Below are 16159 nucleotides of genomic sequence, written 5' to 3'. Positions count from 1 at the left end.
GAGGTTACAGGTGTAATAATTATTTAATAGGTGTAATAATTATTTTGTACACTAGATATCGTTACTTTTCCAATGTACTGACATTTTCAGCAACTTGCGTGTACTCAATCCCAATAACTATACGAACATCATTTGCAAAAAGAAAAATAAAGGCATTTTCTTCAACGCCCCTCTCAACTATATATAGAACATGCACCAAATTTGTTTCTATTGCTCTCGACTCTTTAGTGTTTTCTCATATATAAAACACTATTCTCGTTCTTTCTTTCATACTCAAATATTTTCAGTTCATTTGCCACTGTCTTTAAAACAATGGAGTTAACAAGTGTTGTCAAGTTTCTTGAAAACAGAACCATTCTTGTTACTGGTGCCACTGGCTTTTTGGCAAAGAGTATATATTTAAATTCTCCTATTTTTACCCCCTCCCCCCTTTAATCTGGTTATTATTATTATTTTTGGCAAATATTTGAACCATTCTTGATATTTTAATTGTTTATTTGTAGTTTTCGTGGAGAAGATACTTAGGGTTCAACCAAATGTAAAGAAACTCTATCTTCTATTAAGAGCTGCAGATGACAAGTCAGCCATGCAACGTTTCAATACTGAGGTACACAAATTTAATTAATTAAGCCTGTTAATTAAATGCCATCTTAATTCTGTGATGAAAACATTTTTAGTTTTTTTTTTCCTCCTATTTTCCTTCATTGTACCCTTTGGTGTGCGTGTGGCTTTTATGGTGCACGAGGTGCTTCGTGCACCATGCTGAGCCTTCCTTTATTAATTTTCTTGAACAAAAGCTTAATGTCGAGTCTCTTTCTTCTCTTCGTGATTCCATAAGCATGTTCAGTATATGTTTGAAGTATATGATCATTTTATCTAAAAGTTTAAATTGTTAGAGAGATAACACACTTTTCTTTATTTAATTATGACTTGTACAGGCCTTCTTACGTATGAATCTGTTTTTTTTTTATTTTTTATATATCAATCACGTGAAATTTTTTTTTGATAACGGAGATAGTGAGATTCGAAAATAAGACTTCTTCCTAATATCACGTTGAAGTGTGACACTATTTCAGTTAAAGCTTAAGTTATTTGATAGAGAACACATTTTTATTTTGTTTAACTATATCTTCAACCGTACATACTGCTTTCCTTTCCACAATAAAATAGTAAGTTATAAAAAGCTTTTTGATTTTAAAAAGAATTGTGTAATATAGGAAAAAAATGTTATTTACAATTTTCCAAATTCAAAGAAAAAAAAAAAAAGAGAAAAAGTGGAGAATTGAAACCTCGAGGAAACTCGAGTACGTACTTTAAATATGAAGAATTATAATCCTTTACTTTAAATTTACCAAACCATATCTTCGATTTTACAATCTACTTTTCTTGGCAATATGTACATTAATAAGTAACATGTACCATTACCTGAAGGCTGAAGCCAAAACAAAAAAAAAGTGTTACCATTTCTTTATTTCAGAATATTGCACATTACGACTATCATCATTTGAACTCATTGTTTTTAATCAATGGCCATGACATTAATTAGTTCCGTTCAGAATAGACCCCACACTTTTTCTTTGTACCCTTTTGCGCCTTGTCAAAATCAGAAACTGATCAACAAGTATAAACACAAACCTAACCATGATTCAAAGTAATTAAACCAAATATTTCTCTGGTTAACAAGAAAAAATAGGAAGAAAATTACAACTGTTTTTTTTTTTTTTTCTCACCCGGTATTCCGGTACTCAGTTTTGGGACCCGATTAATTTTATTTCACGCCGAGAAAATTCCATTCCGGAGTAAAGCGCTTCTTATCGAACAACGAAAAATTCAGGATTTAAGCTCTATGAGTTCAACTTTTAAAGTTTTCAGCATTAAACTCATTTTACTTTTTAAATTATGTGTTCGGAAATACTATTTTTGCAGTTCTAATACATTTTTATGCATTATTTTATGTTTCACATTAAAAGTATTGCGTTCAGATGAACCCTGTAATACAACACTCCATCCGCTCCTATTAAGAAATTTGACTCCATATCAAGGCTCGAACCCTAAATATCTGATTAAGGGTGAGGGAGTATTTATCATTCCAGCGCAACCTTTAATGGTGAACATATATAGCTGTCAATCATATCACTAATTAATCATTTAAGAATTGACTTTACACCTATATGTGCAATAACTGATATATTTTTTAAACAGGTAGTGGCAAAGGACTTATTCAAAGTTCTAAGAGAAAAATGTGGGTCAAATTTTACTACTTTTGTTTCACAAAGGACCACAATTGTACCTGGTGACATAACTTGCGAGAATTTAGGTGTGAATGACTCAAATTTGTTGGATGAAATGTGGAAGGAAGTAGATATTGTTGTTAATCTAGCTGCAACTACCAACTTTGATGAAAGGTACAGGCCAATATAATATATGTTTTGTACATTTTTTAATTAAATATTGAGTTTAATATGTTTTTTAATTCAACTATATGTATTCTGATATGTAGATATGATGTGGCCTTGGGAATTAATACATTTGGAGCTAGGCATGTCCTCAACTTTGCCAAGAAGTGTAATAAATTAAAGGTTCTGCTTCATGTGTCAACGGGTTAGTGTACCTATATCTTATAAAATAATAAATTAAACCTCTCTATTTATTAAAAAATTACATTTTTTACCCCAATGCTTGTAATTAACCTAGTCTTCCCTTCTATGTACGTTTGCAAAATCAAATTGGTGAAAAGTAATTCATAATAATTTTGCAATAATGCATAGTAGCTATATATAATACTCCATAAAATATCTATCTTTATGACGAAATGTAGATGTGCTCCTTACATTTTCAGTCTAGTTTCTAATCTTTTTTGAACTTGATATATATATATATATATATATATATATATATATCTCAAAAACCTAAAAGGAAACAACTACTCTCTGCTCAATCCCAATGTCTTACTTTCATTTTTAGTCTGTTTAAAAAAAAATCTCTTTCTATATTTGGTAACTCTTTAATTCCACCTTTATAAATGACATATTTAAGCGTACAAGATTCAAAGAGTATTTTGATGCATTATCATATCCGTCGTTAAAGACCATAAGTTTCAAACTATATTTTTTTTCTTAAACTTTGTGCCTAATCAAACTGGGGCACTCAAAAACAAACAAACAAAGGGAGTATAAAATAAAAGTAAGTCATGATTTTTTTTTTTAATTTGGTTTTTTTTCCCAGCATATGTATGTGGTGAAAAGGAAGGGTTGATGTTGGAGAAACCATATAATATGGGTGAAGCCCTAAATGGGACATTAGGGTTAGATATTGAATCAGAAAGGAAAGTGATGGAGGAAACATTGAAACAACTGAAAGCTGAAGATGCTTCTGAGAAATCAATTACAACAGCAATGAAGGAGCTTGGCCTGGAAAGGTATGCATTAATTGTTAATCTGTCGTTAAATACTTTTTAGCTAACAAATTATTGTGATAATTCTCACTAATACATCGTTAAATAAAATTATCAATTTTTTTGTTGTTTAGCGACAAATAACGCCATTTTTTCTTTTGTAATGGAGACTAGCTAATAAAAGATGACGTCTTAGAGACTAAGTTGAGAATAACAATCGATTGTCTTTCGAAGGTAGTCGAGTACTCGTGGATGCCCCATTCATGCTAATAGAGTTTAAGTTTTTAATGTTTGATTGATAAGCTGATAAATATGATAATTAACCTACAATTACAGGTTAAAATTTGCTAGTGGTTGGGAAATAAGTTATCCTAGGATTACTTATTCTGAGATTAATTATTTCATCCTCCCACAGGAATAAAATAGCACTACAATCTTCAAATAATTAATCTCAAAATTAATTATACGATAATTTTATCTCAATTAAATATGAGATAAACTCATCTCAAATTTAATCTCGAGATTATTTATTCCTTTATCCCTTCCTACCACACGAGCCCCCAGTGAATATAAGTCAAATCTGTTCTAACAATAGGCAACATAGCTAGGCTCTCTTTTTCAGTTCTTTTCTTAATGGCTCGGAATACTTATCTTTTTAGTTCCATGTCTTTTCCAATATGTTGACATGACCCAATAAAAGTTTGATTGAACAAAGACCATTAGCATTAATATACATAATAATATTGATGTGAAATTCCAGACGAGGAGTATTTTTCTGATTTCACTATACTGAATCAATGAGCCCTACTGCTTTATTTTGTGAAAGGATAATGTTCAACTTTAATTTGAGAAGCAAGATATGACATCTTTGAGTTGTAAAGTTTAATGATTTATAATTTATTATAGTATAAACCAGTGTATACTCTCCCTGTCATATTCCTTTTTAGTCTGTATAAAAAAAAAATCACCTTTCAATAGTAGAAATAATTTTATTTTAAATTTTTTATTTTATCCTTAATTAGATGATTTATAGTTACACAATGTCTAAGGCTTGTTTTAGATTATAAATTTAAAAAAATTTCCTTCTTGCTTAACAGTGCCACATATATTGAAAACAAGGGAGTATAAATTCTTATTATACTATCGGTGCAATTGTCTTCGATTATAACATGTCACATAGCATGTTTTGCAAGTTTCCAGTTCATGTTTGTTATAGAAAACTACTTGCAGTTGAATTTTAAGTAACCTAACAGTATAAAAATCATTTACAGTCGGTCACAATTAATTTCTTTCTCATTTTTTTTATCATGAAGAGCGAGGAAATATGGATGGCCAAACACATATGTATTCACAAAGGCAATGGGAGAAATGCTTTTGGGAAAGTTGAAAGAAGAAGTACCTCTTGTTACTGTTCGTCCTACTATCGTAACTAGCACTTTTAAAGAACCTTTTCCTGGTTGGGCGGAAGGTATCAGGTACTCACCAAATCAAAACTTTTCATAAGAAATTCAATTTTTTAATGATTTTTCTAAATTTATTTTCACATGTTGCAAAAATAATTGTTCTGTCTTATATTTATTTATGAAAATTTGCAGAACTATTGACAGTTTAGCAGTTGGATATGGTAAAGGAAGAATAACTTGCTTCCTTGGCAATCCTAAAACCGTATTGGATGTGGTAAGTATTTATGCTACAATTATTTAGCCATGTGTACTATTAATGGTACGATTTAATTAAGTTATATATATATGTTTATATTAAAATTGTTTCTATATTATCGGCATGATTAAGCAGATTATAGCATATTATTATTTATATGGGTTTCAAATGTATGCAATAAACATGTCAAAAGCATTTTTCATCGTCGGTATAATTTAACATGTTAATACCAATTTTACTAAGTTACCAGTTAATATTCATTATGAATTATCTATACTAACCTCATAAATGATAATCTTTCTATATTTTTTCGTGCATGGGATTTAAACTCTTCTAAAGTTTAGCACATATCATACTTGTGTTTAAGAGTTGTCCGATGTTACCATAAAAAATTATGGTAGGATGGATAAAATTCTTCTACCCTTAATTATAGGTCCCCGATTCGAGCCCTCAGAAAGGGCCTTCTCCCTTTAATGAGTCTTATGGAGTGACCGGGCCTCAAAATAAGTACTAGATGTCGTATGAACCAATTTGTTTTTTGTGCAATTAACTATTTTAAGTCAACTTAATATGATAGTGTAAGCCACGCTTGCATAGGTAGTGTTTGCATTAATATTTTGTCTTTTTTAGATTCCAGCAGATATGGTGGTGAATTCAATGATAGTAGCCATGGCGGCTCATGCTGATCAAAAGGGAAGTGAGAACATATACCATATTGGATCCTCAGTTTCAAACCCAATGGAAATCATTAATCTTAGAGATTATGGATTCAATTACTTCACAAAAAATCCATGGATCAACAAAGTGGATGGAAAACCTATTATTGTTGGCAAGGTTACAATTTTGGGTAGCATGGATAGTTTTCAAAAATACATGGCCCTTCATTACTTGCTTCCTCTGAAGGTTTGTTTCATTTCTTTGTTTTAACAAAATAGTAATTTATTACATACTACATATATATACCGGCAACAAATTCAAACGATTATGATTAGGGAGGTAAAAAAATTTAACCTCCTGATTAAACATGTTGAGATCGCATAATAACTTATGTCATGTCCATTCAGACTGCAGGAGTTAATTGGGTTGAGCATAGATACTTATTGATGGGTAAAATCTTGGTCATGTATGGCTCGTCCAAATTCAATCAGAAAAAAAAGAAAAAGAAAAAAGAAGTCTTTTGAGTTAGTTATAGCCATAACAAACCAGTTTGATTCAGTAATTAAACAAAATGATTTGTCGATCTTAACCTAAGAAAATATTAAGCGCATTATGAGACATTCAGTTTGTTTATTTAATTTGTTTTAACACAATAAATATAGTTCAACCTGTCCGTTTGACACCTAATGTTTCTTTCCTTTGACACTGGGAAAAGCTTTTAATGCAAGGCTTATTCCTATATTGTTGACTTGTTTTGAATTTCTTTTCCAAGCTTTCAAATTTTTCTTTGATATCTGTTTATTCTATTATCAGTGTTTTATAACTATTCCTTTTTTTTTTTTTTGTTCTATATAGGGACTAGAGATACTAAACGCAGCATGTTGTCAATATTTTCAAGGCAAATACTTGCAGCTTTACAGGAGAATCAAATTTGTAATGCGATTGATAGACCTTTATGGACCCTATTTATTCTTCAAGACAGCGTAAGTAAAATCCTCATTTAGATATTATAAAATATTAAATCGTTCTTTCAATTTTAATTTTATTTTATGGTTTCATCAACTAATTTATATAATTAATTGAATTCTCTACAGATTCGACGATTTAAATACAGAAAAATTACGTATGGCAGCAAGAGAGAGTGGCATTGAAACAGACATTTTCTACTTTGACCCAAAGAGTATCAATTGGGAAGATTATTTCACGAAAATTCATCTTCCTGGAGTTGTAAGATACGTATTTAAGTGATTTATTATTAATACTGAAATTTGATCAGTATTATATAAATTAGATGATTTATATTGCTAGGGTGAATTAAAGTTTTCCATTTAATTTTAAATTGTATCAAAATGTATTTTGCCGTTACGAATTACATTCAGTTTATCTATTTCAATTTGTTGTATCCTTGACGCTTTTTGTTCTAAATGAAGATGTTATATTATCCTTTGTTGAAATAATTTTTTATTAAGTTGGCTTGGAAATACACAAAGGTTGTGAACGTTTGTTATTTGGTTTGCATGCACAAACTTTGCTATGGTTATTAAAAGTTGAATGATAGTTTTCTTGTGGAGCTGATGACTGTCACTTTCTAGAAGAATGAGATATCACGTCCAATTGTAACGTTTAATTTTAAAAAAAAAAAAAAAAAAAGTTTGCCTGCATTGCTTGAAGTGGTGTAAAGGTCCTTCTTGGTCACCAGCTATGATCGTGGTAATTTTTACACTATATAGAAGCACGAGTGGGATATTTTTCTTCGTCCGTTTTCGTAATAAAGAATTGAGGGCCCCAAAGAAATTGTGGCCCCATATAGATTATTATTTTAAACAACAACTAATAATTAATAATTAAAAAAAATTCCCCATATATATTAAACAATAATTAATATTAAAAAAATAAAATTTGGGCCCCATATTAAACACCAACCAGTAATTAAAAAAAAAAGTGGATCTCATATTAACAAAAACAAGCAATATTAAAAAAAAAAGTGAATCCCATATTAAAAAAACAAACAATGTTAAAAAATTAAGTGCTTAGAAAATCAAACAATTAAATCAATAATGATGGATTTATTGCCACATGCGTATCAACCTATTAGTGGAAGCAAATAAAATTATTATACAGCAACATACTTAAAATACTTATATAATTAAAATACGATAGAATTTAATTACTTTTTCATTTTTTCCTTACTCTAATAAATGTGAAAATAGATTGATGTCATAAAAGAAAAAAAAATATTAAATGGAGATCAAATAATTAATAAGGTAAATTAGTGAAATTATAGTTCTAATTGACGTTTCCTTAAAAAATTGTGTATCGTCCGTTTCAAAAATAAAAAATTGTGGGCCCCATATATATTAAACAACAACTAATATTAAAAAAATAAAATTGGCCCCATATTATACACCAACCAGTAATTAAAAAAAAAGTGGAATCCACCACATCCAAACTCACGAGAAAAAAAAAAGTGGATCCCATATTAACAAAATCAAGCAATATTAAAAAAAAAAGTGAATCCCATATTAAAAAAACAAACAATGTTAAAAAAAAAAAGTGCTTAGAAATCAAACAATTAAATGAATAATGATTGATTCATTGCTACATGCATATTAACCCATTAGAGGGAGCAAATGAAATTATTATACAGCAACATACTTAAAATACAAAAGTGCTTAGAAAATCAAACAATTAAATCAATAATAATGGATTTATTGCCACATGCGTATCAACCCATTAGTGGGAGCAAATGAAATTATTGTACAACAACATACTTAAAATACTTATATATTAAAATAAGATAGAATTTAATTACTTTTTCATTTTTTCCTTACTCTAATAAATATGAAAAGAGATTAATGTCATAAAAGAAAAAATAATATTAAATGGAGATCAAATAATTAATAAGGTAAATTAATAAAATTATAATTCTAATTGACGTTTCCTTAAAAAATCGCGTAAAAAATAACATGACAAGTAAAATGAGTTAAACAAAAAAGGCCACACAAAAAAAAGTGGACCCCATATTAACAAAATCAAGCAATATTAAAAAAAAAAGTGAATCCCGTATTAAAAAAAAAACAATGTTAAAAAAAAAGTGCTTAGAAAATCAAACAATTAAATCAATAATGATTGATTCATTGCCACATGTGTATCAACCCATTAGTGGGAGCAAATGAAATTATTGTACAGCAACATACTTAAAATACTCATATATTAAAATAAGATAGATTTTAATTACTTTTTCATTTTTTCCTTACTCTAATAAATGTGAAAAGAGATTAATGTCATAAAAGAAAAAATAATACTAAATGGAGATCAAATAATTAATAAGATAAATTAGTGAAATTATAATTCGAATTGACGTTTCCTTAAAAAATCGTGTAAAAAATAACGTGACAAGTAAAATGAGTTAAACAAAAAATATTTAATAAAAATTAAAAAATAGAAGTTCTTCATGGCCCCATATTAAACACCAACCAGTATTTAAGGAAAAAAAAACAAAGAGAAAAAAAAAAGTAGAACCCACCACATCCAAACTCAGAGGAAAAGAAAAGTGGATCTCATACTAAAAAAATCAAGCAATATTAAAAAAAAAAAAAAAAGTGAAACCCATATTAAAAAAAAAACAAATAATGTTAAAAAAAAGTGCTTAGAAAATCAAACAATTAAATCAATAATGATGGATTTATTGCCACATGCATATCAACCCATTAGTGGGAGCAAATGAAATTATTGTACAACAACATATTTAAAATACTTATATATTAAAATAAGATAGAATTTAATTATTTTTTCATTTTTTCCTTACTCTAATAAATGTGAAAAGAGATTAATGTCATAAAAGAAAAAATAATATTAAATGAAGATCAAATAATTAATAAGATAAATTAGTGAAATTATAATTCGAATTGACGTTTCCTTAAAAAATCGTGTGAAAAATAACATGACAAGTAAAATGAGTTAAACAAAAAATATTTATAATTTCTATTTTGTTTCATTTTAAACATGTAAAATTAATATAATAATTTGAATTAGAATTATCCAAATCAAAATTTGATAAAAAAATTATATGTATTACTTTACTATTACTACTATATAGAAGAGCCGGTTTATAGAGGCAAGATCGTCGTCCGTATTCAGTCCTACTTTTTTATTTAACGACAAAAAAATCCTTTGTGGTCCCACCCACTTTTTTATTTAAGGACAAAAAAATAACTTTTTATACTTTATATTACCAACTCTTCTAAAAAGTAGATAGAAATACTTTATTATATTTCTATTTTTCTACTATATAGAAGCATCGATTTACCCATGCTTCGTCGTCAGTCACTCTTAAAAAAAAAAAAAAAAGGGAGGGTGGACCCCACCCTCTCCGAACTCATGAAAAAAAGTGGACCCCACCCTCTCGGAACTCATAAAAAAAAAGTGGACCCCATATTTAAAAAAAAAAGCCAACGTCAAAAAAAAAAAGAGGAACGTGCACCCCATATATTAAAAAATCAAATAATATTCATGTAATTCCCAAAGTATATATATTTAAAAAATAAAATATAATTTAATTACTTTTTTATTTTTATTCTTACTCTAATAAATGTGAAAAAAGATTAATATCAAATGAATAATTCTAATTCACATTTCCTTAAAAATTCATGCAAAAGACAACATAACAAGTAAAATAAGCTAAACCGAGAATATTTACCAAAAATTAAAAAATAGCATTTCTTCGTTTAAATAGAAAATTAATTTCTACTTTGTTTCGTTTTAAACATGTAAAATTAATTTAATAATTTGAATTAAAATTATCCAAATCAAAAGTTAATAAAAAACAATAAGTATTTTACATCTTTAAATTAATCGAATTAAAATTGAAAGTATCAACTGATGCTTAAATATTGCTATTATTTTATCTCAAAGAGAGGAAAATAGTTTTCTTTTAAACAAGTCTTCTCTTTTAAAAAGTATTAATAAATTTTCGTAGCAAACACGAATATAATAAAGTTTTAGATACGGAGCACAAACTACAGTGTTATACTAATCGTATTTGGAACATAGTGTGTGTATATATATATATATATATTATTACTATCTAAACACAACTACATATACATAGATAAACTATAATCCGAAGTGTTGGGCCCGTGCGCATAGGCCGTCTAGTCTTTATATATATAAAGTATAAAAATAAGACGAGGGGCATCAATAAGTAATTTGGAACAGATCAAGGGCAAATTTATTTATTTATTGTCCACGTGTTTTACTTATACGACAATGTAAAATCGTCAATATCGATAAATTAAAGTACGTCAGCTGCAACTCTCTAATGATACATAGTCATTTTTTAATTATACACTTTTAATGGGGGAACGAAGAATATAGAAGATTAATCTCGCAACAATTAGGGTAAATCTGAACCTTTTTATGATACATATTTAAACTTAAGATTAAGAATAAAGCCACTTTCAGGGCTTCCATTTAAAACATAACTAGCTAGCGTTTGTAAAATATTTAAAACAAGCCACTTCTTGATTTGAATGGCACATGACCACTTGTTCTCACATTTCTTCTCCCAATTCTTGCTGATTTCTGGTTTAGCCAAGTACTAACCAAAAAAAAAAACTTAGTAGTTTGTGAATCTTTACAGCCAAAAAATTAGACAACAAGCACGGTAGAGATGAATATACTGATTTTAAAAAAATCTGCTCAAAGAGTGCTTAAAAATATATTTGGATTAAATGTTGATGATGCTCAACTAATCAAGGGAAAGAACATATATATCACAATAAAAGGTGATGTAGTTGTAGAACAAGTTACTTTAGGGCGCACTGCAAAAAAGAAATTATAATTAGCTACAAATTTTGTCGTTAAATTATTCGTAGTTAACAGAGTTTTTTCTAATTTGTCACTAATTCGTCACTAAATAGAATTGACAATAAATTTTATTGTTTAGCTACAAAATTTGTCAGTCACTAATTCTTATTTTTTTAGTAGTGTTGTTAGTTATAAACTGTAGATATCGTGTCATGAAGTTCGAACTCTTTCATCAAAAGAGTCACCAATGCAATTTTAAAAACTTCATACGCTTTTTACTTACTAAAACAACTTTTAACCATTAGATATCATGGTTATGTCAAGGACCATGACTTCATTTTCTTAGTTCTAACAATATAAAATTTGTTGATGAATCTCTTAACTGCTTTATTGATGTATTCATAATCGTCTTCTTCTCTGATCTTAAGTAAAAAGGAAGGAGGTGTGGATTCCTGTCTTTCTTTTTAAGTTTGTGACTATATTTTAAATATATTGAAAGCTGATTATGTTTTAAACAATGATCTTAAAAATGGCTACCAGTGCACTTAGGCCCATTTTAAAAAGTCGGGTTCCATTCTTTCATCTGGGAAAGAAAGATGGAGTTGGTTCAATTTTCGGGCTGCTAGATAGGATTTGCATGTATACTAACATTTTTTTGTGCGGAATGTCCTTTAAAGGCACTGGTCCCTAACTTTTGTCCTTCAAATTTGAAATCTTTAAGTTTTGTTCTTCGCCTAAAATTCATGGATTTTGGGTTCGAATCCCGCTCAGTCAAATATTAAAAAAAAAAAAATCGCAAGACAAAAGTTTGTAACAAAGTTAGGCCTTAAGGCAGAGGTTTGTAAAATTCTAACTAAGTAAAAAAAAATTGCCTTGAAACTCTGCCCAAGGTAGAGTTTTGCATGCAAAATTCTGCTTGAGATAGAGTTTTGCATGCAAAACTCTGCCTTGCGAATCCAAACTCTACCTTGCGATTTTTCTTTTAATTTTTGACTGAGCGGGAGTTCGAATCCGAAACCAATTTTTTTTAGTGAAGGCCAAAATTAAAGACCACCAATTTACGGGACTAAAATTAAAGACCAGTGCCTTTGAAGAATGTCATACCCCATTTTAAACGGGTTGAAATAGAGTACAACATATTGGAGATTCCTATCTTGCTTGTTTTAAGGAGTCGCCACCTAATTAATTTTAAGGTGAATTAGGGCACCTAATTATTAACTAAGGTAAAGCTAACTAAACCTCTGTTAACAGTCTGCTTAATCAGTGTGATTCTAGGTAAGAGTTTTATATTATCCTAAAGGGAAGGTGTCAGGCATCCTTTAGAATCCGTTAACTACGGTTATCCGGCCAAACTTAGGTTAATTAATTAAAGTTAAAGATGTAAATGTAGCATTTAAATTTTAAGAAATTGGCTTACAATGTTGCTAATGTTTTAAAAGGAAAATATAAGCTATTTAAAATAACACTTGTAAATATTATTAAGGCTTTAAATAATAAAGCTATTTAAAATAAACTTAAGAATGTTGCTAATGTTTTAAAAGGAAAATATAAGCTATTTAAAATAACACTTGTAAATATTATTAAGGCTTTAAATAATAAAGCTATTTAAAATAAACTTAAGAATGTTGCTAAAGCTTTAAGTGAAAATATAATAATGCTATAGAAAATAATCTTATAAATATTGCTATGGCTTTAAAAAAATGCTATTTTAAAAAATAAGATTTGCAAAATATAATAATTTGCATATAAATGGAAAAGAGTGCGGGTTGCAGCGTTTTAATATTTGAAACAACTCAAATGGCGAGATATTAATTGATTTTGCAATTTAGGAATATAGACAAGGTGCAAATTTTCTTTCTCCTTCTCATTATCTCTTATTAATTATGCTTAGCTAAAAATATGCATGATTGATTCAAACTTGAAGAGTTATTTATAAAATATACTTGAATTTATATTTGTGTATTAGTGAAATCCTGAAATTCCTAAAATAGTAAGAACACAAATGATTCCTTTAACCCAAAATATATAGGCATGCTATTTTGCAAATCAATTATTCCAATAAAATAAATATTATATATGCTATAAATAGTTCAACATAAAAAGAAACTTATGGGACTAATGGCGAGTTTCTCTCTTAAATTCTACCCATTATACTAAAGCTAACCCACTAAATTTTACGAGAATTCATCTAAGTTAGGAAAACAAAACACAGTAAGGGTTAGTCAAATAATACAAATTAAATGCATAAAAAAAAAAATAGAGGCTGAAATAAAATTAAATGGGCTCAGCCCATTTTGAAGGACTGCTACTGCTGCTGTTGCTGCCTATTGGGCTTTGGCCCAGGACTTGTTTTTTCTATCTTTTTTGCGAACAGATGGCTGGACAGGGAGAGGAGTCATGTTGACGCCAAATGCGGAAGAAGAACGAGTCTCTCGAACTCGTATGCGATGGTCATGCATAAAATGAAAGGAAGAAGGATTAGAAACAATTCTCAATAAGGAAAAAAAAAGTCTATATAATCCCAATTATTAAAAGCTAGATAAAAGAATCAAATGTAAAAAAATAACATATAAGGAAAAAAAAAAACTTAGCATATTAATTGCACCCGAACTTAAGTATAGCAACCCCACTCTCTTTTTACGCAAGTTTTAAGTGTTCAAATCAGTTTAATATTAAAGCGTAGCAGCTGCATATTTTCAGCGAAGCAACAACAGCCCATCCAATACCATCCTTGACAAGGCAGTGACTTGGTCATAAATGGGCTGTATGTATTTTGTTTTTCAAACTTGAAGTGCCTCAAATCAGCAAACATTACAATACCAGTAGTAGCAACAGATAGCCATAGCATGTGGCAACAGGATGATAATATTTCAGGAATGCAGTAGATCATCGACAAAATAATGCAGTAACTATTCGCCGTGAAGTATCTCATGAATGCAACTCATTTAACCCTTTAAGGTGCAGCAGTAGTTCATTAGATAGCAGCTCAAGAGTGCAGCCATTTGGACTCAAAGATGGCATCTTTCAGTCTCAAAATGCAGCATTTAACTTAGTGGCATAACTCAACTCAAATTAATTAATATTCAGGCCAACAATCTGCCCTTGAAGGGCAGCGGTAAATGGCAAGAAAGCAGCGGCAAAATGGCCAAAAAAATTGCAGCAAAGTCTTGGCCAAAATAAGTCCGTAGAATGGCCAAAGCAGCAACCCAAAAAGAAAGTTCAACCTCAAAAATTATTTCAACAAACAAGCTACACTTAATCCGATCTTGAGCCCCTTTTTTTTTAAAAAAAAAAAAGGTATACAAAACAATAGCTGTCATCTTCTAAGAGTGAAACATGGATACAAAGTGGAAGCAAAACAAACCAAACAACCCCGAGATCAAATAATCCACAGACTAGCATTTTAATTAAAAATGATCAATAATAACACCATTTTGCGATCTAAACAAATTAGCACTTTTCTAAAAAATGGAAAATTGAATGATCCTGAATACATGCCTTCATGAATGACAATGCATGAAATAAGAACAAACAAGCATGGAATCACTTAATCACAATGCAGGAAATAAGAACAGACAAGTATTGAATCACTTAATCACATCCTTTTCACTAATCAAATCGATGCCCCTCTTATCTTAAGTTATAACAACATTGTATGTTATTTTATACGCTGGTTTTTAACTAAATGCGGCAAAAATAGATCCACATAAGTACTTCAAACAAAGATTTAGACGAGCGACGGAGTTGTTCAAACTACACGTTCAACAAATGTAATCCCCTAAAATCAGTAACTTTTGTTTCTTAATTGGAACAGTAACTTTTTAACCCCAAAAAAAAAACCAGTAGCTTTCTTTTTATATCAAAAAACAGCAACTTTCCTTAAAAGAATAACTTTTCTCTCGAACAAAACATCACCCTTTTAAGATAACAGAGAGCATTTAATTCAACGATAAAGAGTAGATGTTTACTGACCTTCTTCAGGTGCAGCAAAGTGAGGCGCGAGGTTCCGATATCTACTCGAACACTATCGAATCCGAACTTGCGATGCTCGGATTCGCAACAACACCAAGGCAAACGAAGAATTGATTTAGTATTTTTACTTGATAACAAACAAGATTAAAACTGTCAATTGAACTCGTATTTTAGGGATTTTTGCGACTGAAAGCTTTGATTCCAAAATCCCTCCCCTTAAACGATTCAACCCGCCACCCTTTTATAGGGTTTTGTTTTGTGCGATGACGATGGAAAGAAAAGAGAGAAGGGAAAGAGAATAGAGGGGAGAGGTGAGCGGCGGTGTAGGAGTAAAAATGAACAAGGAACCCTAAAGATGAGGCGGGTCGAAATTGGACCGGGTATGGGCTGGTTTGGACTGGTAAATTGAAATGTGGACTGGTCCGAAAATTGGATTTGATAAATCAAAATATGGGCTGGTCCAAAAAATGTTTATGAGTTGATTGGGCTTTGATTTGGGTCAGGTAAATCAAAAATACGGATTGAGTGCAAGAAATAGTTTGGCTTCTAAACTTAAATAAAAGGCTTATTTTAATTAACCATATACTGAGTGTGACAAAATATTACCTAATACAAAATATGTAATTATTAGGGCTCAGGTAATAAAATTATATAATGTTGTAATAGCCG

The 16159-nt window shown here is 29.6% G+C and overlaps 1 protein-coding gene and 1 long non-coding RNA gene across 2 annotated transcripts; one reads left to right on the top strand and one right to left on the bottom strand.

The window, feature by feature from the left end:
* Window positions 1-193: 193 nt before the first annotated feature.
* Window positions 194-7151, top strand: LOC132600573 (alcohol-forming fatty acyl-CoA reductase-like). Its single transcript, XM_060313834.1, has 10 exons — window positions 194-391; window positions 504-607; window positions 2203-2405; window positions 2501-2601; window positions 3226-3418; window positions 4708-4869; window positions 4990-5071; window positions 5684-5956; window positions 6566-6693; window positions 6805-7151. Exons 1-10 carry the CDS (start codon window positions 313-315, stop codon window positions 6956-6958), a joined length of 1479 nt encoding a protein of 492 aa, XP_060169817.1. The 5' UTR covers window positions 194-312; the 3' UTR covers window positions 6959-7151.
* Window positions 7152-13568: 6417 nt separating this feature from the next.
* LOC132600572 (uncharacterized) lies at window positions 13569-15798 on the bottom strand. The gene is made up of 2 exons (XR_009567262.1): window positions 15491-15798; window positions 13569-13896 (listed from the first exon to the last, which is right to left on the bottom strand). It is a non-coding gene; the product is annotated as an uncharacterized LOC132600572 (long non-coding RNA).
* Window positions 15799-16159: the final 361 nt, after the last annotated feature.

This window comes from Lycium barbarum, chromosome 6, assembly GCF_019175385.1.
Source record: "Lycium barbarum isolate Lr01 chromosome 6, ASM1917538v2, whole genome shotgun sequence".
Taxonomy (NCBI): domain Eukaryota; kingdom Viridiplantae; phylum Streptophyta; class Magnoliopsida; order Solanales; family Solanaceae; genus Lycium; species Lycium barbarum.
The sequence above is the reverse complement of the archived record's forward strand: the minus strand, read 5'-3'. Positions and strand labels throughout refer to the sequence as shown.

Coding starts and splice junctions, on each gene's coding strand:
- LOC132600573 (XM_060313834.1), top strand. CDS start 313: ATGGAGTTAACAAGTGTTGTCAAGTTTCTTGAAAACAGAACCATTCTT. Junction 608..2,202: donor TGCAACGTTTCAATACTGAG/GTACACAAATTT, acceptor TTTTTTAAACAG/GTAGTGGCAAAGGACTTATT. Junction 5,957..6,565: donor ATTACTTGCTTCCTCTGAAG/GTTTGTTTCATT, acceptor TGTTCTATATAG/GGACTAGAGATACTAAACGC.